The sequence below is a fragment of the Entelurus aequoreus genome, linkage group LG18, assembly GCF_033978785.1.
Source record: "Entelurus aequoreus isolate RoL-2023_Sb linkage group LG18, RoL_Eaeq_v1.1, whole genome shotgun sequence".
NCBI lineage: Eukaryota > Metazoa > Chordata > Actinopteri > Syngnathiformes > Syngnathidae > Entelurus > Entelurus aequoreus.
The window spans coordinates 49,606,153-49,632,362 of record NC_084748.1 but is presented as its reverse complement, the minus strand read 5'-3'; the positions used below and the strand labels follow the sequence as shown (position 1 = coordinate 49,632,362).

General features: G+C 42.7%; 1 protein-coding gene across 8 annotated transcripts in view; it reads right to left on the bottom strand.

The window, feature by feature from the left end:
* Nucleotides 1–26,210, bottom strand: part of kdm4c (lysine (K)-specific demethylase 4C) — a 107,994-nt gene that overhangs the window by 54,704 nt on the left and 27,080 nt on the right. For 7 of the 8 annotated variants that reach the window (XM_062027349.1, XM_062027351.1, XM_062027353.1 and 4 more), the window contains exons 9-13: nucleotides 24,888–25,081; nucleotides 16,610–16,809; nucleotides 14,957–16,539; nucleotides 11,647–11,746; nucleotides 3,812–4,017 (exon numbers count right to left, since the gene is read on the bottom strand). In XM_062027349.1, coding sequence (XP_061883333.1) covers nucleotides 3,812–4,017; nucleotides 11,647–11,746; nucleotides 14,957–16,539; nucleotides 16,610–16,809; nucleotides 24,888–25,081 — 2,283 coding nt within the window. The remainder of the gene's footprint in view (nucleotides 1–3,811; nucleotides 4,018–11,646; nucleotides 11,747–14,956; nucleotides 16,540–16,609; nucleotides 16,810–24,887; nucleotides 25,082–26,210) is intronic. The other variant, XM_062027354.1, reaches the window with a different exon arrangement.

The following is a 26,210-nucleotide window of genomic DNA, read 5'->3' as shown; positions in this document are numbered from 1 at the left end:
TGAGCAGCAGCGGTGCCGCGCCCGGGAATAATTTTTTGGTGATTTAAACTCCCAATTCCAACCCTTGATGCTGAGTGTCAAGCAGGGAGGTAATGGGTCCCATTTTTTTAGTCTTTGGTATGACTCGGCCGGGGTTTGAACTCACAACCTACCCATCTCAGGGGGGACACTCTAACCACTAGGCCACTGACTAGGTTATTACTACATACACATAAGTTATGTGTATCACATTATGGGTCACCCTTGGGCAAGGTGCAGCACCTGAATGCCCCCCCCCAATAAGGGTTACGATACCCCCCATGAACCAACCTAGAAGAGGATGCGTTACCCGGCCCGGAGGAAGCCCGGGGGCCGGAGGCAGGGCTCGTCAGCGAGCGCCTGGTGGCCGAGCTAGCCACGGAGCCTGAAGAAGCTGCGTGGACACAACATCTTCTCTGCCACGTGGGCCTACCACGGTCGGAACCAGTGGGGTTGGCAGTGTAAGCAGGCTCCAGACGGACCAATTCGGGCCAGCACAGGCTGACTTTTGGGACGTGGAACGTCTCTCCGCTGGTGGGGAAGGAGCCTGAGCTGGTGCGCTACCGGTTGGATCTGGTGGGGCTTACCTCTACGCATAGCAAGGGCTCTGAAAGCACACTCCTGGACAAGGGATGGATCTTGTCCACTTCTGGAGTTGCTCAGGGTGTGAGGGCCCATATTCACGAGTCCCCGGCTGAGTGCCTGTACGTTGGAGTTCACCCCAGTGGACAAGAGGGTCGCCTCCCTTCGCCTTAGGGTTTGAGGGGGGGAAACTCTGACTGTTGTTTGTGCGTACGCACCAAACAAGAGTTCATAGTATTCAGCCTTCTTGGATACCTTGCATGGGGCGCCGGCAGGGGATTCCATAGTCTTGTTGTGGGACTTCAACGTGCATGTGGGCAATGGAAGTGATACCTGGACTGGCAGCTTGGGGGGAACTGTCTCCCTGATCTGAACCTGAGTGGTGGATTGTTATTGGACTTCTGTGCTAGTCATGGACTTGCGATAACAAACACCATGTTCAAGGATGCTCTTAGGTGTACCTGGTACCACAGCATCCTAGGCCAAAGATCAATGATCAATTTTGTAAGCTGATCAGCCTATCTGAGGCCGTATGTTTTGGACACTCGGGTGAAGAGAGGGGCTGAACTGTCAACTGATCACCATCTGGTGGTGAGTTGGGTCAGATGGCGGGGGAAACCTCTAGACAGACCTGGCAAACCCAAACGTGTAGTGCGGGTGAACTGGGAACGTTCGGAGGAGTTCTCTGTCCGGAAGGACTTCAACTCCTACCTCCGGCGGGACTTCTCTGCCATCCCTGTGGAGGTTGGGGACATTGAACAGGAATGGGCAATGTTCAAAGCCACTATTGCTAAAGCTGCAGCTGCGAGCTGTGGCCAGAAGGTCTTAGTTGCCTCAAGGGGCGGTAACCCTCAAACACCATACAATAATAAACATATGTTTCATGTACCCTAAGGTTTTTTGTTACAATTAAAGGCCTACTGAAAGCCACTACTAGCGACCACGCAGTCTGATAGTTTATATATCAATGATGAAATCTTAACATTGCAACACATGCCAATACGGCCGGGTTAACTTATAAAGTGACATTTTAAATTTCCCGCCACACTTCCGGTTGAAAACGTCTAGATATGATGACGTATGCGCGTGACGTAAACGGTTGATAGAAGTATTGGTACCCCATTGAATACAATACAAAAAAGCTCGGTTTTCATTTCAAAATTCCACAGTATTCTGGACATCTGTGTTGGTGAATCTTCTTTGCACTTTGTTCAATGAACAATGGAGACTGCAAAGAAGAAAGCTGTAGGTGGGATCGATGTATTAGCGGCGGACTACAGCAACACAGCAAGGAGGACAGAGATGGATAGCAGACGCGCTATCCGCCGAACTCACCTTAACTTCCTGCGTCTCGCCGACCGCATATGTGATCGGGTGAAGTCCTTCGTCGCACCGTCGATCGCTGGAACGCAGGTGAGCACGGGTGTTGATGAGCAGACGAGGGCTGGCTGGCGAAGGTGGATAGCTAATGTTTTTAGCATAGCTCTGTGAGGTCCGGTTGCTAAGTTAGCTTCAATGGCGTCGTTAGCAACAGCATTGTTAACCTTTGCCAGGCTGGAAAGCATTAACTGTGTATTTACATGTCCATGGTTTAATAGTATTGTTGATCTTCTGTCTATCCTTCCAGTCAGGGGTTTATTTATTTTGTTTCTATACGCAGTTAAGCACGATGCTATCACGTTAGCTCCGTAGCTAAAGTGTTTCGTCGATGTATTGTTGTGGAGATAAAAGTCACTGTGAATGTCCATTTCGCGTTCTGGACTCTCATTTTCAAGAGGATATAGTATCCCAGGTGGTTTGAAATACAAATCCGTGATCCACAATAGAAAAAGGAGAGAATGTGGAATCCAATGAGCCAGCTTGTACCTAAGTTACGGTCAGAGCGAAAAAAGATATGTCTTGCACTGCATTCTAGTCCTTCACTCTAACGTTCCTCATCCACGAATCTTTCATCCTCGCTGAAATTAATGGGGTAATCGTCGCTTTCTCGGTCCGAATCGCTCTAGCTGCGTTGAAAACAATAGAAAAATGTGAGGAGCCTTTCAATTGACTACGTCACGCTACTTCCGGTACGGGCAAGGCTTTTTTTTATCAGATACCAAAAGTTGCGATCTTTATCGTCGTTGTTCTCCACTAAATCCTTTCAGCAAAAATATGGCAATATCGCGAAATGATCAAGTATGACACATAGAATGGATCTGCTATCCCCGTTTAAATTTTAAAAAAAATCATTTCAGTAGGCCTTTAAAAGACAACAATGACATTTTTTGTGGTCCCCTTTATTTAGAAAAGTATCAAAATACATTTTGGTACCAAAATATTGGTTTGGGGACCACCTGACATGGAAGTCATGTTGTTGATGTCCATCCATGCTGCAGATAGGATCAGAATGACTGCCCACCTACAACAACAACAACAACAACAACACCTCCCTGTGTGAAATAAATGCTCTCAGTCAGGGGCTTGAGGGTGAAACTACTAAGTGGGACACAAAGTGATGTGTGCCTATTGATTTCTCCATTAGCAGCCGAGTGACCAGAGGTCAGAGAGCACAGCCATATTTAAGGCCTGCTAATGCATGGTGACCTACAAGGTCATCTTTACCTGACAGTAGCGCATGAAGAGCGTGCAGGTATCTCACCTGACAGTAGGGCATGGTAGAGCGTGCAGGTATCTCACCCGACAGTAGGGCATGGTAGAGCGTGCAGGTATCTCACCCGACAGTAGGGCATGGTAGAGCGTGCAGGTATCGCACCTGACAGTAGGGCATGGTAGAGCGTGCAGGTATCGCACCTGACAGTAGGGCATGGTAGAGCGTGCAGGTATCTCACCCGACAGTAGGGCATGGTAGAGCGTGCAGGTGTCTCACCCGACAGTAGGGCGTGGTAGAGCGTGCAGGTGTCTCACCTGACAGTAGGGCATGGTAGAGCGTGCAGGTATCTCACCTGACAGTAGGGCATGGTAGAGCGTGCAGGTATCGCACCTGACAGTAGGGCATGGTAGAGCGTGCAGGTATCGCACCTGACAGTAGGGCATGGTAGAGCGTGCAGGTATCTCACCCGACAGTAGGGCATGGTAGAGCGTGCAGGTGTCTCACCCGACAGTAGGGCATGGTAGAGCGTGCAGGTATCTCACCCGACAGTAGGGCATGGTAGAGCGTGCAGGTGTCTCACCCGACAGTAGGGCGTGGTAGAGCGTGCAGGTGTCTCACCTGACAGTAGGGCATGAAGAGCGTGCAGACGGCACAATGTGGCTGCAGGCTGGCGGCGTGAGCGTTGTATTCCCTCTCGGCTGTGAAACAACTCTTCCTGTTCTGCCACAGGTAGATCAGCGGCCTGGCCCACGCCTCCATCTCTGGCTCCTCCTCCTCCTCCGCCTCCTCCTCGTCCTCCTCTGCGAGGCTGGCTTCAGGGGGTTCTGGGTGGGGGCATATTAACATCAATCACATTGGGGATGAAGTGGAACCTCCACTCACCAAACGCCTCTATTTGTGTACTTTTTGGTTTGCAAACTTTTACATTGCACCAAATATGCCAAGTGTGCAAACCATGTCTGGGCGTTTCATTCATTCATTCGTTTTGTGTACCGCTCCATCACTCCCTGTCACCACAGGCACGTCCATTTCGAGTCCATTTCGAGGTCACAATCTTTTTACAGAGCGCCACTTTTGACGAGTTTATTTCCACAATTGTCTTAGAGCTCACAAACTTTAAATGTGTCCAAACTCTCAGTCTCACTGTCTGGCTACAGGTTGCTGGACAACCACTGAGCTAGCATTTTAGCATTTTAGCCTCCAGCTAACTATGGATTTTTATCAGCAAAGGGGTCTCATTTCCTTAGCGAGTCTTTTAATTGTGATGAGACCGGAAAAAAAGCCACAGTGGCCTCTTTATAACAGCATTGGTTGTTTTTATTTCTTGTTTTATCCTTTATTTACGTTTGAGTATTTTAGCTGATATATTCTGCACTTCTTTGAAGGTATATTTTACTGCTGTATTTTATTCATCCTTCCGTGTTACCATGTAAATGTGACACTATGTGCCCCTTTTCTTATGTATGTATGTATGTATGTATGTATATATATATATTTATATATATATATATGTATGTGTATGTACATACACATATATACATATACATACATCAGTGTTTCCCACACATTCATTTATTTGTGGCGGCCCACCACGAAAGAATTACGTCCACCACAAATAGATTTTTTTATTTTTTTTTATTTTTTATCCTGTCCAGCTTCTCAGGCAAATCATATAGTTGATGTAGATGCCCATATAGGCTGTTCAGATTGACTTTACAAAAGAGAAGTGTAGGATACTTCTCTTGTTGCCTTATTTGTATTTGACCACTACTGTTTCCTGTTTATTTGTTACTGACTGTGGCAGGACACCTCTGCCTCTGTTTCACTTTATGTTGCTGGTAAATAATATGGTTGTAGTAGTAGGCTAAAGTTAAATTATTTAGTATGCACTAATTAAAGGGGCAGAGCTTTAAGAGACATTTTAGCTTTTATATTTTATAAGATATATTTTTTGTAAGAACCACAATTAATAAATATATTTCAGTGAATAACTTATTGTTCAAATCTGTATATAAATATGTACATAGAGTGTTGTAATTATATTGTAAAATGGATGGATGCATGGATGGATGGACGTTTAAAACAAAACTGTTATTATTAATTAGTAAGTATACATTTTTTGAGCCTTTTTAGAGAAAATCATATCAATATCAAATGATGCCAATTACTCGATGTCATGGTGACCACGCCCATAGCCACGCCCCCACCGCCACAGGTATCTTGGCAGTTTATGGGAAACACTGTATATATATATATAGATATAGATATATATATATATATATACATACAGTCATGGTCAAAAGTGTACATGCACTTGTAAAGAACATCATGTCATGGCTGTCTTGAGTTTCCAATCATTTCTACAACTCTTATTTTTTTGTGATAAGAGTGATTGGAGCACATACTTGTTGCTCACAAAAAACATTCATGAAGTTTGCTTCTTTTATGAATTTATTATGGGTCTACTGAAAATGTCAGCAAATGTGCTGGGTCAAAAGTAATTGTGATCAATTTTGGTGATGTAGAAAAGCTACAATCAAATCAAAGTAGCTTCATGGCCTCTCCACTTCATGTGAGTGATTATGATTAACGACACCTGTTGACTTCTCTGAGCACATTTAAATAGGCCTCATGTGATGCAGTCATTAGACTCGGTTACAAAACGCCACAATGGGAAAGTCAAAGGAACTCAGCACAGAACTCAAAAAACAAATCATTGACTTGAACATGTCAGGAAAGTCACTTGGAGCCATTTCAAAGCAGCTTAAGGTCCCAAGAGCAACTGTGCAAAAAATTGCTCGTAAGTATAAAGTGCATGGCACAGTTTTGTCACTGCCACGATCAGGAAGAAAACGCAAGCTATCACCTGCTGCTGAGAAAAAATTGGTCAGGAAGATTAAGAGTCAACCGAGAACCACCAAAAAGCAGGTCTGCAATGAATTGGAAGCTGCTGGAACACAGGTGTCAGTGTCCACAGTCAAGCATCGCCATGGACTGAGAGGCTACTATGCAAGAAGGAAGCCCTTGCTCCAGAAGCCACACCTTAAGGCTCGTCTAAAGTTTGCTGCTGATCACATGGACAAAGATAAGACCTTCTGGAGGAAAGTTCTGTGGTCAGATGAAACACAAATGGAGCTGTTTGGCCACAATACCCAGCAATATGTTTGGAGGAGAAAAGGTGAGGCCTTTAATCCTAGGAACACCAATTCCTACCGTCAAGCATGGTGGTGGTAGTATTATTCTCTGGGCCTGTTTTGCTGCCAATGGACATGGACCACCCGCCAATAACAACATCAGATGGCAACGCTCTGCGAGAGGTCAATGACTTCAAGTACTTGAGTTCCTGGATGAACTCCACAGAACAAGACCTTAAGGTCAGGAAGGCACTAGAGTGGAGAGCCCTGAACGGTATGTCGAGAGTGTGGTGCTCGAATCTCCCCCGACACATAAAGCTGAGTCTATTCCACGCCACTGTGGAGTCTATCCTCCTGTATGGCTGCGAAAGCTGGACCCTGACACCCACCCTGCAGAAGTCCCTAGATGGGTGCTACACCAGAATGATACAAGCTGTTCTGAATGTGGACCAGAACATCCGCATCACCAACAAGGACCTGTACGGGCAACTGCCGAGGCTCAGCAAGAAGGTAACAGCTAGGAGGATGAGGCTGACCGGCCACTGCCACAGACATCGGGAGCTCCCGGCCAGCAGGCTGGTCCTATGGGAACCAACGCACGGGCATCGATCACGAGGACGTCCAGCGCTAACGTACGCGGACATCCTGAAGAAAGATGCGGGAGCTGAAAGCTCTACGGAGCTGGCCGGGTGTATGGAGAACCGGAATGATTGGAGACTCCGATGGAAGCTCGTCTGAGGACGACTGAGAGAGAATGGAACTGGTGCTTTACAGAGAGTAAATGGGACAATGAAAAAGGAGGATTAGCTCCAAATTCTTCAGGACGAGCTAAAATCATCAGCCCGGAGGTTGGGTCTTGGGCAGGACAATGACTCCAAACACACCTCAAAAGTGGTAAAGGAATGGCTAAATCGGGCTAGAATGAAGGTTTTGGAATGGCCTTCCCAAAGTCCCGACTTAAACGTGTGGACAATGCTGAAGAAACAAGTCCATGTCAGAAAAGCAACACATTTAGCTGAACTGCACCAATTTTGTGGTCAAGTGGTCAAGCAGAAGCTTGTGGATGGCTACCAAAAGCGCCTTATTGCAGGTAAACTTGCCAAAGGAACATGTAAGCAAATATTAACATTGCTGTATGTATACTTTTGACCCTCACATTTGTTCACATTTTCAGTAGACACATAATAAATTCATAAAAGAAGCAAACTTCATGAATGTTTTTAGTGACCAACAAGTATGTGCTCCAATCACTACATCACAAAAATATAAGAGTTGTAGAAATGATTGGAAACTTAAGACAGCCATGACATGATGTTCTTTACAAGTCTATGTACACTTTTGACCACGACTGTACATACATATATGTATACACACACACACACACACACACACACACACATATATATATATATATATACACATTTAATTTTCCTGAGGGAACTCTCCTGAAGGAATCAATAAAGTACTATCTATCTATTGATGGAAGCAGATCAGAATCATATCCATATTTAAGTGTTACTTCTTTCTAAAACTCCTATAGTCATATTTACATCAGCTAATGTCTCGTGTGGTACAAAGTGCTTGGATTCGAGTGTCCTTGAGTAGACAGGCAGAGCGCTGTTGAGACTGCCATAACATTCCTAAGATAAGGAGCACAGGGCAGTGCTGAGCTTGGGGGGACAGGAGGTGGAGGGGAGACCGATCTGGACCGGGCTGGGGAACGCTGGTGTGCTGGATTGGTCTCAGGTTTGTCCTCTAAGCTTGGAGAATAAACCACAAAATACCAACTTCTGCCTGGTGATTGATTACAAACAACAGCATATTGCCATAAAAAGAATCTGGGAGAGACTAGCAATTTGAATTCCCCATTGGAGGAATGCTGGTCAACGCAACACTATCTATATACACATTATAGTGTCTTCAAAGTGTTTTTTTCCTAAAATAGGGACTTTTGTGGAGGCTAGAACCAATGATTGATGTTTACATTGACTCATATGGGTAACTCCGCTTCACTATACCATCCTTTCGGTCGGCTAACCACGCCAAAGAACCAATTAAGTTCGTATATCGAGGTTCCACTGTATTCATCTTTTCAGTTTGAGCACGTAAGTTTGTATGGAAAAATATGTGCCGCTAAGTGGCGTCTTATCCATAAGAGGGTGACAAATGTGGGAAAACATTTACAAAACAACACCGTGGTCATAAAGGAAGGTAATTTCACGGTGAAGAAGTGAAGATGATTGATCCTTCAGCACCAACATGGAGATGTGAGTGTGTGGATGGTGTAGCGCCCTCAGGCTTCTAAACCATAAAAACAAATGGAGTATCTATCACAATGCTATTTTATTGTAATGGGCCAGAGAGGTAAATCTTTTTGGCTTAATGTGCACATTGACGTCAGACGGATCATTTGGGGGGGGGGGGGGGGGGGGGGCGACATAAAATGTGAAAAAGGAGAAGTGAGCGGCTGTAAAAAGCAACACAAACACTACTTGACATGACTTTCTTGTTCTCCTGTTACGACAAAGTCAATTCACTACGGATGTCATTTTCCTCACCGCCGCACTACCTAAACAGGGAAAGTGCTATTATGTCCTTGATGCTGAATAACGAGTTGTGGTCGTCTAATCCAACTCGTCTTCCGGTTCACTGCCATCCTCCACGGAGGGCAAACGACTCCTGGCAGGGTGCCACCCGCTGTGCAACCAAACCACACTGAACGCCTCTTGGCTTACATGTCACTGTCTGAGGGTAAACCTCAACAGTACCTCTCAATGAACTGTGTGTGTGTGTGTGCGTGCGTGCGTGCGTGCGTGCGTGCGTGTGTGTGTGTGTGTGTGCGTGTGTGTGTGTTCTTGTATTCCTACCCTTCTTGAGACATGAAGAAGGAAAAGTATCTTCCATATGAGGAGGTGTGAACAAGTGACGACATAAATCAATAACATTGCATCTAATAGACAATGTCTCATTTGTGGTGACATCTATCAACATGAGGGTGGTCCCAAAAAGGAGGGATTGTTCACATTGACTGTGTGTCGCTTTTAAAGGTGCTCCCCCTCTGTTCAACATATGAAATAACAAGTGTGTGTAAAAATAAGAAGTGCTCCCCCTCTAATCAACATATGAAACAACAAGTGTGTGTAAAAATTTGAAGTGCTCCCCCTCTGGCCAACATATGAAATAAGTGTGTGTAAAAATTAGAAGTGCTCCCCCTCTGGCCAATATATGTAATAACAAGTGTGTGTAGCATTTTTAAGTGCTCCCCTTCTGGTCAACATATGAAACAACAAGTGTGTGTAAAAAATTTAAGTGCTCCCCCTCTGGCCAACATACGTAATAACAAGTGTGTGTAAAAATTAGAAGTGCTCCCCCTCTGGCGGTATAGCTCGGTTGGTAGAGCGGCCGTGCCAGCAACTTGAGGGTTGCAGGTTCGATCCCCGCTCCCGCCATCCTAGTCACTGCCGTTGTGTCCTTGGGCAAGACACTTTACCCACCTGCTCCCAGTGACACCCACACTGGTTTAAATGTAACTTAGATATTGGGTTTCACTATGTAAAGCGCTTTGAGTCACTTGAGAAAAAGCGCTATATAAATATAATTCACTTCACTTCACTTCACTTCACTGGCCAACATATATAATAAGTGTGTGTAAGAAATTTAAATGCGCCCCCTCTGGCCAACATACTGTATGTAATAACAAGTGTGTGTAAAAATTAGAAGTGTGCCCCCTCTGGTCAACATATGAAACAAGTGTGTGTACAAATTTGAAGTGCACCCTCTAATCAACGTATGAAACAACAAGTGTGTGTAAAAAGTTGAAGTGTGCCCCTCTAATCAACATATGAAACAACAAGTGTGTTTAAAAATTAGAAGTGCTCCCCCTCTGGTCAACATATGAAACAACAAGTGTGTAAAAAAATTGAAGTGCTCCCCCTCTGGCCAAAATATGAAATAAAAAGTGTGTGTAAAAATTAGAAGTGCTCCCCCTCTAATCAACATATGAAACAACAAGTGTGTGTAAAAATTTGAAGTGCTCCCCCTCTGGCCAACATATGTAATAACAAGTGTGTGTAAAATTTTTAAGTGCGCCCCCTCTGGCCAACATATGAAATAACAAGTGTGTGTAAAAAATGTAAGTGCTCCCCCTCTGGTCAACATATGAAACAACAAGTGTGTGTAAAAAAATTTAAGTGCTTCCCCTCTGGCCAACATATATAATAAGTGTGTGTAAGAAATTTAAATGCGCCCCCTCTGGCCAACATACTGTATGTAATAACAAGTGTGTGTAAAAATTAGAAGTGTGCCCCCTCTGGTCAACATATGAAACAAGTGTGTGTACAAATTTGAAGTGCACCCTCTAATCAACGTATGAAACAACAAGTGTGTGTAAAAATTTGAAGTGTGCCCCTCTAATCAACATATGAAACAACAAGTGTGTGTAAAAATTTGAAGTGCTCCCCCTCTGGCCAACATATGTAATAACAAGTGTGTGTAAAATTTTTAAGTGCACCCCCTCTGGCCAACATATGAAATAAGTGTGTGTAAAAATTTTAAGTGCTCCCCCTCTGGTCAACATATGAAACAACAAGTGTGTGTAAAAAAATTTAAGTGCTCCCCCTCTGGCCAACATACGTAATAACAAGTGTGTGTAAAAATTAGAAGTGCTACCCCTCTGGCCAACATATATAATAAGTGTGTGTAAGAAATTGAAATGCGCCCCCCTTTGGCCAAAATTTAAAAAAAAATTAATTAAAAAAGATGTATATAGAGACATACTGTAATAACTTCAAGTAAATAATGAAGATTAAAAACCAGTTACAAACATAAAATTCTAATAAATAATAATTAACTACAAGGGTCCGTGTACCTCCCTCACGTTCATTAGATTTCGAATTCTCAAATCAAAAAACTAATTTTGGGCCATTTTTTCTATTTTTATTTCTGAAACAAAAGTTGGACAACTATTTAATGACACTTTTTCAAACCGACAATAGGACTAAAGATAAACATGAAATTGATTTTTGTGTTTATCTGGAAAAATACAAATCCATAAAAGGAAAACGGCACAAAATCAAATTTTATGGCAACATTTTAATGAAAATCAACGATTTGTGTTTGAGAATTGGAAATAGAATGAACAGATGTACACGGACCTAAAAACTTACCTTTTTTATATTTGCATAGTATGTATATATTATTAATGTAGTAAGTACACATCTTTATATATCTAGAAAGGCTGGTCCTAAAGAGGGAGGCATTTTTCTCAGGTCTTAAAAAGGTAACAAATACAAGAATGTGTGTGTGTGTGTGTGTACCCACCATCATCGCTGACAGCCTGATGTTTCACCGCGGTGGGTACAGCCCTTGCGGTGGGTTTCCTGAGTGGGTGCCGCCAGCTCTTAGTGGTCAGGGCAGGGTACTGGCATGAACAGGAAGGTGGGTGAGGGCAAGTACACACTTTTTGCATTGCTGGGTTGCGATCACGTGACCTACAGGCACTTCCCGGTTGCAGGCTACTGTTTCTTTACCTTTTTGGGCATATCTTGACGTATCTTTTTTTTTATATATTGAAAATGAGAAAAGAAAAAATAATTTTTGAAAGATTTAAACCATTCGTCATCACCTCGACGTCACTTCCTTTGACACTCGCAAGGATTTAGAGAAGGAAAGATTGGGTGATAGACAAAGTTGGAGTTTGATTGACATAACGAGTGCCGTGCTGCTCGGACTGTGATGCTATTGAGAAGACGGTAAGTTTGTTTGCAGTTGATTTCCTGCCACAAATATTAGTCTCATCTACAATTCATTCTTATGCTGTGAAGTTGATATTTAGTCTCTTTCTATAGCTGTAGATGTCCCTGTTGTTCAGCAATGTTTGCGAGCGATATCAAGATTCACTATATTCACTTATTCATCTACTTTAATAATACTATGAAGGGTATTTTCTTGTTGCTAACAAATAGCACCAAATGGCTATAACGTGGTCATCCGTGTCCAATAAAGCACCAACTAAGCTTTTGGTTTGGCATGAAAATGGACAAAGAAAACAATCACAATATTTATTACTAGGACTTAACATGACTTTAGTTTATTTCTTCTAGTTATATTTAGGCATGGCAAGCACAAAAGAACACAAACTAATGTCATCTCTTGTCCTTCCTTTACGTTTAGTTCTGCTCTCAAACACTACTGATATAGTAGGGAATGAAACGGATTGCATCACGGAAAGTTTCGCAAACAAATCAAATAATCAAACATTTTCCAAAGTGATCTCTGCAGACACGAGCACGGTCCGATTGTGTTCCACAAGAAGATGAAAGTGACATTTTTGTTTCCTGACTTTACGACCTTTATGAGCCACTTCTTAGGGGACTCTCTGAAAGACAGGGGTCACCAACGCGGTGCCCGCGGGCACCAGGTAGCCCGTAAGGACCAGATGAGTAGCCCGCTGGCCTGTTCTAAAAATAGCTCAAATAGCAGCACTTACCAGTGAGCTGCCTCTATTTTTTAAATGTTATTTATTTACTAGCAAGCTGGTCTCGCTTTGCTCGACATTTTTAATTCTAAGAGAGACAAAACTCAAATAGAATTTGAAAATCCAAGAAAATATTTTAAAGGGAGGTCTTCACTAACTGACAAAGAAACAGATAACAGATTTGGTGTCCAGTTCAAAGTGTGACATGATTTATTTAAAAATTTGAGAGTTGACTTTTGTATTTTACATGAGTTATTTTTTGTACAAACATGGTGCAAAGTAATTCATGATTTGTTAAAAAATGTTAGTGGCTAGCTAGTTAAAATGGGATATTGTGATTTCACAAGACTGATCATTTGAAAATGTTCAATTTGAAAAATGTGCACTTAGAGAAAATATAAAAATAAAGTGTTGCATATTGAAATTTATCTGTTTCTATATATATTTATTGTGAGAAATTATTAAGATGATCAGTGTTTCCACAAAGATAAATATCATTAATTATTAATAATAACATAGAGTTAAAGGTAAATTGAGCAAATTGGCTATTTCTGGCAATTTATTTAAGTTTGTATCAAACTGGTAGCCCTTCGCATTAATCAGTACCCAAGAAGTAGCTCTTGGTTTCGAAAAGGTTGGTGACCCCTGCTGAAAGATCATTCCTATCTCTCTATTAGACCGACTGGAGCAGCCAAGAACAGAACAGCAATACCACATTTTCTGCTCAAACTCTACGCTCACTTGTTTTAAAGGCCTACTGAAACCTACTACTAGCGACCACGCAGTCTGATAGTTTATATATCAATGATGAAATCTTAACATTGCAACACATGCCAATACGGCCGGGTTAACTTATAAAGTGACTTTTAAAACTTCCCGGGAAATATCCGGCTGAAACGTCGCGGTATGATGACGTATGCGCGTGACGAAGTCAGAGTAACGGAAGTTATGGTACCCCGTAGAATCCTATACAAAAAGCTCTGTTTTCATTTCATAATTCCACAGTATTTTGGACATCTTTTGCAATTTGTTTAATGAACAATGAAGGCTGCAAAGAAGACAGTTGTAGGTGGGATCGGTGTATTAGCAGCGGACTACAGCAACACAACCAGGAGGACTTTGTTGGAGCGCTAGCCGCGCTAGCCGCTGACCTCACCTTGACTTCCTACGTCTCCGGGCCGCCAAACGCATCAGGTGAAGTCCTTCGTCCTTCTGCCGATCGCTGGAACGCAGGTGAGCACGGGTGTTGATGAGTAGATGAGGGCTGGCTGGCGTAGGTGGAGAGCTAATGTTTTTAGCATAGCTCTGTGAGGTCCCGTTGCTAAGTTGCTAAGTTAGCTTCAATGGCGTCGTTAGCACAGCATTGTTAACCTTCGCCAGCCTGGAAAGCATTAACCGTGTATTTACACGTCCACGGTTTAATAGTATTGTTGATTTTCTATCTATCCTTCCAGTCAGAGGTTTATTTTTTTGTTTCTATATGCAGTTAAAGTACGATGCTATCACGTTAGCTCGTAGCTAAAGCATTTCGCCGATGTATTGTCGTGGAGATAAAAGGCACTGAATGTCCATTTTGCGTTCTGGACTCTCATTTTCAAGAGGATATAGTATCCCAGGTGGTTTAAAATACAAATCTGTGATCCACAATAGAAAAAGGAGAGAGTGTGGAATCCAATGAGCCAGCTTGTACCTAAGTTACGGTCAGAGCGAAAAAAGATACGTCCATCACTGTCTCTCAAGTCCTTCACTGTAACGTTCCTCATCTACGAATCTTTCATCCTCGCTCAAATTAATGGGGTAATCATCACTTTCTCGGTCCGAATCTCTCTCGCTCCATTGTAAACAACGGGGAATTGTGAGGAATACTAGCTCCTGTGACGTCACGCTACTTCCGCTACAGGCAAGGCTTTTTTTTATCAGCGAGCAAAAGTTGCGAACTTTATCGTCGATTTTCTCTACTAAATCCTTTCAGCAAAAATATGGCAATATCCCGAAATGATCAAGTATGACACGTAGAATGGATCTGCTATTCCCGTTTAAATTTTAAAAAATAATTTCAGTAGGCCTTTAACGCCGCTTGACCGTTGTGTCAATTAAGCGGCCGTGAGGTCACGTGCAACCCAGCAATAGGTCGCCTTAAAAGACGACACTCACAGCACAAACCTCTCCAGGTTCCAAGCTTGATTCATCACAATCGAAGCGACTGGAATCACTTTCATCAGATGAGTCGCTGCTGCCTTCCCCGTCGGCGTTACTCCGGTTCTCGTCCTCTACATCCGACCCGCCTTCCTCCATGTCAGACGCCCCGTCCTGTAGTCCTCCGTCCATGAGCCGAGGCGAAACAACGCCATCAAAGTCGCCCATCAGCACCCGTCGTCTCGCTTCACCGCTCGGGGAACCTTCGCCGAAGTCCACATCCTCAGCAGCACCGACCGAGGCGAGCGAGGTGGGCTCGAGCTGGGCCCAGGTGAGCGGTCCGCTGTCTCCCTTTTGCCTCTCGTGGAGGTCTTTGCCCGGGTCTTCGAGGTGTGTGACCTCTTTGCACTGGGATTCGGCCCACAAAGTGTAAGGTATGGCGTCGTGGGTGAAGACGGAGGGTTGGCTTGGATGGAGGCTTTGGATAAGAACCGCAGGATTCTGAGAGTGGAAGTTACTCCAAATGCTGCTGGGGTCATCTTTGAGGTCTGTGTGTGGGCCGGGGGAAGTACAGTGGGCTTGTAATTGGGAGTAATTGTTGTTACTTGCCAGATCTGTCAGACCAGAGCCAACACTGCTTTGACTGAATGCACTTTGTGTTGGTGTTGGCTCCTGCTCGCTCCTTGCTACCTCCGCTAAGACGCAATGCGGCTCCATTTGGGGGTCAACGCTCCCAGCTAGCTGGTAAGAGGTGCTACTCTCTCCAAAGCTGTGCTTTTCCGCATCAGTTTTGCAAGACAGGTTACGACCTGATCTGTCTTCACAAACCCTGGCGTCGCTCTTTCCCAGCTGGGCTTCCTGGGAGGACGGAGCGGGGGTCTCCCGCTGCAGCACAGGTGCAAAGCGGTGGGTGCGCAGGCTGGACTTCGGGACGTCTGGTGGCCTGTCCTCGGCTGGTGTGAGGGAGGGCATCTCTTGGATCAAGACTGGCGGGAGGTGGCTGATGCCAAACATATCTGCCGGTTCCGGGGTGAGGTGGGGCATTTCCCCGGCATTCCTTTGTAGCATTGGAGGGCAAACGTTCTCCTCGCCTGTTCCTAAAGACGGGGGAGGGACACGTGATGCGCGGCGGTCTCGCTCCGCCGGTTTAGGTTCCAGGTGGATATGTTTTTGGTCGAGCGAGTAGGACTTCTCCGATCCTATGTTAATGTTAGTGTTTGGTTCTGGGCTACTCAAAGGGTTTGATGCGTCAGACCCCGTTCCTATCTCGGTGGAGGTACTTGAGGACATGAGTCCAGTGTCCCGAGTTGAGAAGTCCTGAGGAGTTAAGAGGTCTTGCGGTTCAGGAGAGCAACACGTCGACTTGTTGACTCCTATGTGCATTGGAGTTGGCTCACACCAATCTCTGAGTCCTCCAGGAGTCCGAGGTTCCGAGCTGGAGAGGTGTTGAGGGTCATTATCAGTGTTAGTCTCGGCCTTCAAGTCCTGCTTTGCTGTGGAGGCAGGACCAGGCTGAGAGATTTTGGGATCGGTGTTAGAGAAGCCCAAAGTGTTGCTCTGTACTCGGTTGACCTTGACCACACACATCTGCCTGCAGCGACCTGGTTGGACATAATTCATGGTCATACAACGTTGTGGTATCAGACTTTGTGGTGGAAGTTGGTGTTTTACCAGGAAGCTGAAAAGAGCCTTTTGTCTCCCTTCCTCCGCCTTTGTGCTCCTCCTCGGACCCGCAGGCTGTTTCTTCCACAGGCCGTCGCAGTTTGGGCCCGGGGGGACCACACAGGCCCTTCCTCTTGCTGCCGTCATCCAGGGCCACGGGCTCCTCTGTGGTTCTCAGACGCTTGGAGCGCATGCGGGAGTGGCAGGTGCTGGGTGTGAGAAGAAACAGTCCCACTCAGAATCTAATTCTACAAACACCCTTTCCATATGAGTTGGGAAATGGTGTTAGATGTAAATATAAACGGAATACAATGATTTGCAAATCATTTCCAAGCCATATTCAGTTGAATATGCTACAAAGACAAACTGATACATTTTTTTTTGCAACTAATCATTAACTTTAGAATTTGATGGCAGCAACACGTGACAAGGAAGTTGGGAAAGGTGGCAATAAATACTGATAAAGTTGAGGAATGCTCATCAAACACTTATTTGGAACATCCCACAGGTGTGCAGGCTAATTGGGAACAGGTGGGTGCCATGATTGGGTATAAAAGTAGATTCCATGAAATGCTCAGTCATTCACAAACAAGGATGGGGCGAGGGTCACCACTTTGTCAACAAATGCCTGAGCAAATTGTTGAACAGTTTAAGAACAACCTTTCTCAAGCAGCTATTGCAAGGAATTGAGGGATTTCACCATCTACGCTCCGTAATATCATCAAAGGGTTCAGAGATTGTGGAGAAATCACTGCACGTAAGCAGCTAAGCCCGTGACCTTCCATCCCTCAGGCTGTACTGCATCAACAAGCCACATCAGTGTGTAAAGGATATCACCACATGGGCTCAGGAACACTTCAGAAACCCACTGTCAGTAACTACAGTTGGTCGCTACATCTGTAAGTGCATGTTAAAACTCTCCTATGCAAGGAGAAAACCGTTTATCAACAACACCCAGAAACGCCGTCGGCTTCGCTGGGCCTGAGCTCATCTAAGATGGACCGATACAAAGTGGAAAAGTGTTCTGTGGTCTGACGAGTCCACATTTCAAATTGTTTTTGGAAACTGTGGACGTCGTGTCCTCCGGACCAAAGAGGAAAAGAACCATCCGGATTGTTCTAGGCGCAAAGTGTAAAAGGCAGCATGTGTGATGGTATGGGGGTGTATTAGTGGCCAAGACATGGGTAACTTACACATCTGTGAAGGCACCATTAATGCTGAAATGTACATACAGCTTTTGGAGCAACATACACTACCGTTCAGAAGTTTGGGGTCACATTGAAATGTCCTTATTTTTGAAGGAAAAGCACTGTACTTTTCAATGAAGATAACTTTAAACTAGTCTTAACTTTAAAGAAATACACTCTATACATTGCTAATGTGGTAAATGACTATTCTAGCTGCAAATGTCTGCTTTTTGGTGCAATATCTACATAGGTGTATAGAGGCCCATTTCCAGCAACTATCACTCCAGTGTTCTAATGGTACAATGTGTTTGCTCTTTGGCTCAGAAGGCTAATTGATGATTAGAAAACCCTTGTGCAATCATGTTCACACATCTGAAAACAGTTTAGCTCGTTACAGAAGCTACAAAACTGACCTTCCTTTGAGCAGATTGAGTTTCTGGAGCATCACATTTGTGGGGTCAATTAAACGCTCAAAATGGCCAGAAAAAGAGAACTTTCATCTGAAACTCGACAGTCTATTCTTGTTCTTAGAAATGAAGGCTATTCCACAAAATTGTTTGGGTGACCCCAAACTTTTGAACGGTAGTGTATGTTGCCATCCAAGCAACGTTACCATGGACGCCCCTGCTTATTTCAGCAAGACAATGCCAAGCCAGGTGTTACATCAACGTGGCTTCATAGTAAAAGAGTGCGGGTACTAGACTGGCCTGCCTGTAGTCCAGACATTGAAAATGTGTGGCGCATTATGAAGCCTAAAATAGCACAAGGGAGACACCCGGACTGTTGAACAACTTAAGCTGTACATCAAGCAAGAATGGGAAAGAATTCCACTTCAAAAATGTGTCTCCTCAGTTCCCAAACCTTTACTGAGTGTTGTTAAAAGGAAAGGCCATGTAACACAGTGGTGAACATGCCCTTTCCCAACTACTTTGGCACGTGTTGCAGCCATGAAATTCTAAGTTAATGATTATTTGCAAAAAAAAAGTTGATCAGTTTGAACATCAAATATGTTGTCTTTGTAGCATATTCAACTGAATATGGCTTGAAAAGGATTTGCAAATCATTGTATTCCGTTTATATTTACATCTAACACAATTTCCCAACTCATATGGAAACGGGGTTTGTACATACAGAACTAATGACTTAGACTTAGACTTCCTTTTTGTTGTCATTCAAATTTGAACTTTACAGTACAGATAAGAACGAAATGTTGTTGCATTAGCTCATGGTGGTGCAGGATAAAAAGCAATAAGGTAAAGCAATAATAGGAAGGATTTCTATTTAAGTATAATATTTGACAAGGATAGGAGGACTGTCTTCAACCAAAGGTTTTCATAGTGTTTCGTTCGATTGTAGCCAAAGTCCACTATAGTCGAAACTATGGTGTTGTAGTTTCTTTAAAGGAGAAGTGAAGTGCTTTATATTTATATAGCGCTGTTCTCTAGTGACTCAAAGCGCTTTACATAGTGTGGGTGGCACTGGGAGCAGGTGGGTAAAGTGTCTTGCCCAAGGACACAACGGAACCTGGAACCCTCACTCTACCAACCGAGCTGCGCCGCCCCAACCAGCACTCTGCTAAATGTATGCTGATCATTGAAATGGCCACAATACTGGGCGAATACCATTCAAATATAATTATTTAGCGCACGCAATGTGATTTATCAACACTCATCTGCGTTTTGTGAGCACTGAGAGTTTTATGTAGCATGTGTGAGAAGGACATGCAACACACATGGACGCGTCACAATCCTCCCTCCTACCTATCTGCTTGCCACTCAGCATCAAGGGTTGGAATTGGGGGTTAAATCAGCAAAAAATGTATTCCCGGGCGCAGCCACCGCTGCTGCCCACTGTTCCCCTCACCTCCCAGGGGGTGAACAAGGGTGATGGGTCAAATGCAGAGCATAATTTCACCACACCTAGTGTGTGTGTGTGTGTGTGTGTGACAATCATTGGTACTTTAACTTTACATGTGAGCGCCAACTTTTTGGACGATCAGAAATAAATAAAAATTCGACATGTCGTCAATTCAGCAACATCATTTTATAATGTTAAAGTCACTGGAGAACTGATTGATGCTAATTTATGCCGACGTTATTTCTAATGTTTTTTTTAATTTATTTATGCAATATATCACTAAAATATACCTTCTACGTGGGAATACATCTTTCATTGTGCACGTTTTTACATTTGAGTCCCTCCAGACACGTGAATTTGTGTCGTCTAGATTGCGATTGACAAAAGGTGTTACAGACGTGTGCTTCATGAGAACATGAATGTGCAGAAAATGACCGTCTCTGTAGTAAAAGCCACGCATAAACACAACATCCTCCTTTAAAACCTCTCAAGGCTTAGTGGCCACATGCGTGGACAGCACCTTTTAGCTCTTATTTCCAAAATTGTGTAACCTACTGAATTGGGGTCTTATGTGGACACTTATACTGCCATCTGGTGGTGACAGAAGATTATAGCATACAATGGAATTTGGAAAAAAAAAAGTGTAAAAATAAGAATTAGCATGTCACTAAACATGAAGTACACGTTTGTGTACTTATGGACTAAGTCAGGGGTCGGCAACCTTTACCACTCAAAGAGCCATTTTGGAAAGTTTCACAAATTAAAGAAAATAATGGGAGCCACAGAATTTTTTTGAAAATTTAAAATGAAAAACACTGCATACAAAGCTTAAATTGCTTTGTGCTATGTTAACCAGGGGTCTCAGACACACCAGGGGTCTCAGACACACGCACCGGCACGCATCTCAATGTGGAAATTTGATGTTAGCGCGGCCCGCGACTTGTAATGAGTGGCGCTTGATGGCGTCATACTTGTCAACCACCTCAAAATTCCGGGAGACTCCCGAATATCACAACGTGCTTTTGGCGCCCTCTACAGTCTGTCCAAACATTGTACCTGCTCGGCCACATGTAGAATGCAGCCTCAGCTTGCCCACGTAAGTGACAGCAAGGCGTACTAGTTCAGCAGCCACACATCTTACACTGACGGTAGCCGTACAAAACAACTTTAACACTGTTACGTTACAAATATGCGCCACACTTTGAACCCACACCAAAAAAGAATGACAAACACATTTCTGGAGAACATCTGCACTGTAACACAACATAAACACAACACAACCAATACCCAGAATCCCATGCAGCACTAACTCTTCCGCTCAGCCAACGCACGGAGAGGGGGGGGTTGATGTGTGGGGGGATTTGTGGTAGCGGGGGTGTATAATCTAGACCGGAAGAGTTAGGGCTGCATGGGATTCTGGGTATTGGTTGTGTTAAGTATACTAACTGGGAAAACCGGGGGGGTTGGCAAGTATGCAGCTGAGCTGCATCAGAGTGGTCAAAGAGCCGCATGCGGCTCCGGAGCCGCGGGTTGCCGACCCCTGGACTAAGTACATCATATCAAAAGATGATTCTTTGTTTTTATTCTAATTAGGGTCCAATAAGCCCAAATAGCAAAGAGAAATAAAAAAAGCATGTAAACAACAGCTTGGGCCTTAAGAGGTTAAATAAGGTGGTAGGGTTGTACAGTATACCAGTACTAGTATAGTATGGCGGTACTAATGAATCAAAAACGGTAGTATACTCTGATTGAAAAGTACTGGTTCCCAATGGGCATGACGGCGTGCCGTAACATCGTGACATTGTTGGTTTTACGAGCAGAGGAGCATGTTGGGCAGCGCACACACACAGAGTACTTACAAGCAGACACAGCGTGTGGACAGAAAAGGGAGAATGGACGCATTTTGGTGTAAAAAGTCAAGATAAAGGTGAAGTTATAACACTGAAACACCCTCAGGGGGAGCTGCTTTAAGACATGCAGCTAACATCCATCCACAGTGTTTTAGCTACTTCTAAATCACTAATCCTTGTCTCCATGGCGACAAATAAAGTATGTTTCTTACAAGTAGCATTATCACTGCAGGACGAGGAATAGCTAAACATGCTTCACAACACACCGTAGGAGGATACAATAGCTCACCGGCGTCACAATGTAAACAAACGCCATGGGTGGATCTACACCTGACATCCACTGTAATGATACCAAGTACAGGAGCGTATCTAGTCGATACAACTATGAATACATCAATATTTTATCCTTTTTTTAAAATGTATATTATGTTTATAAAGTCAGTAAATACGTCCCCGGACACATGAGGACTTTGAATATGACCAATGTATGATCCTGTAACTACTTGGTATCGGATCCATACCTAAATGTGTGGTATCATCCAAAACTCATGTAAAGTATCAAAGAAGAGAAGAATAAGTGATTATTAAGAAGTGTAGATAGAACGTGTTAAAACAGAAAATAAGCAGATATTAACAGTAAATGAACAAGTAGATTAATAATCATTTTTTACAGTTTGTCCCTCATAATGTGTACAAAATAATAGGTGTATAAATGACACAATATGTTACTGCATACGTCAGCAGACTAATTAGGAGTCTTTGTTTGTTTACTTACTACTAGGGATGTCCGATAATGGCTTTTTGCCGATATCCGATATTCCGATATTGTCCAACTCTTTAATTACCGATACCGATATCAACCGATACCGATATCAACCGATATATGCAGTCATGGAATTAACACATTATTATGCCTAATTTGGACAACCAGGTATGGTGAAGATAAGGTACTTTTTTTTTTAAAATAATAAAATAAGATAACTAAATTAAAAACATTTTCTTGAATAAAAAAGAAAGTAAAACAATATAAAAAACAGTTACATAGAAACTAGTAATTAATGAAAATGAGTAAAATTAACTGTTAAAGGTTAGTACTATTAGTGGAGCAGCAGCACGCACAATCATGTGTGCTTACGGACTGTATCCCTTGCAGACTGTATTGATATATAATGTAGGAAGCAGAATATTGATAACACAAAGAAATGGGAGGAGGGAGATTTTTTGGGTTGGTGTACTAATTGTAAGTGTATCTTGTGTTTTTTATGTTGATTTAATAAAAAAATAAAAAATAAAAAAAAAACACCGATACAGATAATAAAAAAAACAGATACCGATAATTTCCGATATTACATTTTAACGCATTTATCGGCCGATAATATCGGACATCCCTACTTACTACTAAAAGATAAGTTGTCTAGTATATTTTATTTAAGGACTAAATGACAATAATAAACATATGTTTCATGTACACTAACATTTTGTGTTCAATTAAAGACAATAATGACATTTTTTGTGGTCCCCTTTATTTAGAAAAGTATCGAAATACATTTTGGTACCGGTACCAAAATATTGGTATGGGGACCACAAGGGATGATACTCGAAACCGGTTTTCCCGGTTGTTCGATAAGAAAAGAACCGAGTCCTCGGACTCGAATCCCTTTTTGAGAACCGGTACCCGTTATCGAGACCACTATAGTAAAGAAAAAGAGTTGGTTCTTTATTCGAATCCCTCGGAACGAATCCCGTCCTGACCAGAAATGCTCCGTGGGACATCACAAGAAATGGAGTCACGTAGCTCAGTCATTAGGCGCGGATAGCGAAAACAGGAAAAAAATGGACGGGAAAAAGCGCTCCAAGGTGTAATAAAGTTCAAAACAAAAGGTATAATCCAATGAATAACTTTACTGAGAGATTTGAGCAGGGTACAAACACATTTACGACCAAGCGGAAACATAGCAACCAGGCTAGCAACGCACCTCCTTTACGGCAGCTGTCGCAACCTTCTTAAAGCAACCGCAGCACATACATATATATATATACAACACATCTCCCTTTTTGAACTTTTGTTTTTCTTTCCTTGTAAACGTTACAAAATCACACTGTAGATGTGTTGTCTGTCTAATTATAAATAATGCAGACGAGGCGTGTTGGCTGAGTTCTTGACGTTTACTTTCACAGCGTGCTCTTAACCTCATTCTTAGCTGCCGGGTGACGATATGCAACAACACTTTTCGGGGCTACCGCGCATGCTCGTCACTCCCGTTGCATGCTGGGTAGTGTAGTTGTTGTAATATTCCCTCGCTCATAACATCTTTCCCCCTATAAAGAAATAATGTTAACTCAATAAAGTGTATTTGTTTGTTTTTTTAGCTTTAACTTTTCATTTTTTAGCATTGTAACCACATTTGCAAATAACTTTTCTCTTCATAGAATTTTTTTTCAATAAATAAATAAAATAAAGTGCAAAAATGTCAAAGCATCATAACAAACAGTTATGTTCCAATAGCAGCAGAAGTGCACTTATTTTTTTATTCAACACTATATTATTATTTATACACCTATAGTGACCACAGAGACAGGTTGTTTTTGTGTTACTGTATGTATTTGTCTTTCTGAAAAATCCCACTTAATATACTTTGGGTAACAACAGTCAATATTTATTTGTTTTATTTTATTTTTTTAGGGGGGTAACAGTCAATATTTATTTATTTATTAGATTAAATTGTTTTCTTATATAATAAAAGTGAGCTTTTGTTAAACCAAATATTGTGTTTTTTTTCCATATACAACAACCTATCTGGACTCGATAAGAGAATCGATAAGGAATCGGTTCGATAAGAGGATTCGATAATAGGCTCGAACTCGATCATTTCTTATCAAACATCATCCCTAGGGACCACCCTATAAAGTGGTCTGCACCACTTTTCAACTGCACACGCAGTCTTGCTAGATCACATACAACACACCCACTCATACTGTGTTAGGTTGTTTAGTTTTTTTGCACACACAGTTTAGCGCGTGGTGTTTGGATGTAGCTGTATGTAGATGTGGCTCAGCTGAAGTGCTCTTTCAAAGTCTTTTATGTTCTTTGTTTTCCCTCCTCATTCCATGAGTTGTTGACCTTATTTTCTTGTGGACTGCGTGTGTCTGCACCACATCATTTGACCACTGCGGGATAAACAAGTCCATCCTAATTAAGTGTGCTGTGAGGCAACATCCAAAGGTCTCCTCCTGCCATGTCTATGTAATGTCATGCTAGAAAAAGGGAGGCACGCGATACACAATTGATGGGTAAATCTGTTGAATCTTAAGTGTCACCTGTCCAAATATGACCTACTATCAATATCACAGAGGCAATAAATAAAGAGAGTAACACAGAAGAGGAAACAATACCTTTTATTGGAGGATTTTGTCCTGCAGCGCCTCTGCAGCCAGCTCTGCAGCTCAGGTGTGGTGCTGGGAGTGGCGAGCGTGTGGTCAATGGCCGTGGGATCTTTGCCCAGCATCCAGCTGCCATAGCGGTCAGGCTGAAAACGCTTGACAAATGGCTCCATGGATATTTTCACCATGTCCTTACTGCAAGTACACTGCGAGGGAAGGAAAGTGTCAAACTCAAGGCATCATTTGACCTGGCCTGCGTCAATAAAGTACTTCATATCTACCTCCAATTTGACTGGGAACAAAGTGATTTTAAACCTCTCAAGGCTTAGTGGCCACATGCGTGGACAGCACCTTTTAGCTCTTATTTCCAAAATTGTGTACACTACTGAATTAGGGTCTTATGACCCTTATGTGGACACTTATACTGCCATCTGGTGGTGTCAGAAGAGTATAACATACAATGGAATTTGGGAAAAAAAAAGTGTAAAAATAAGAATTAGCATGTCACTAAACATGAAGTACACGTTTGTGTACTTATGGACTAAGTACATCATATCAAAAGATGATTCTAAGTTTTTATTCTAATTAGGGTCCAATAAGCCCAAATAGCAAAGAGAAATAAAAAAAAGCATGTAAACAAACAGCTTGGGCCTTAAGAGGTACTTACATGCAAAATTATTTTTGTTCAAATAAAAATAAATACCGTACCTAACAAATTATTTATTTAGTTATCCATCGAATTGTACACTGAAAATGGCAATATATGTTATAGTTAAAAAAAACGTCTCGGTCGCCAGAGTCTTACCGTAAAAAAAAATGTGGTACAGTTTTTCCATTTAGAGTAATACACTGTAAAAACAATGGAGTTTTTGAGTCTGTTTAGCTGATTGGAGAGCTAGCTTGCACGGCTAGTGGGTCCATGACCATGACTGACGTTTTGTTTGATCAACTGTTTTACTGCCGTGTTTCAGACACCGTTTGGAAACAATTAAAGCATGTAAATAAAAAAGTACTAAATATTTGTGCAAATAACTTATTTCCCAACGTATATATCTGTGGCGTATATATGGAAAAACTAAATGGTGCACTCTATAGTCCGTAGAGTACGGTAATATCAAGTGGACAGGCAATTGTGGAACACGACCATGAGGCGAATCCTTGACATTCATATATAGAGCTATAACTCCGATAAAAAGGAGTTTCATATGGTAAATGGGTTATACTTGTATAGCGCTTTTCTACCTTCAAACGTACTCAAAGCGCTTTGACACTATTTCCACATTCACCCATTCACACACTGATGGCGGGAGCTGCCATGCAAGATGCTAACCACGA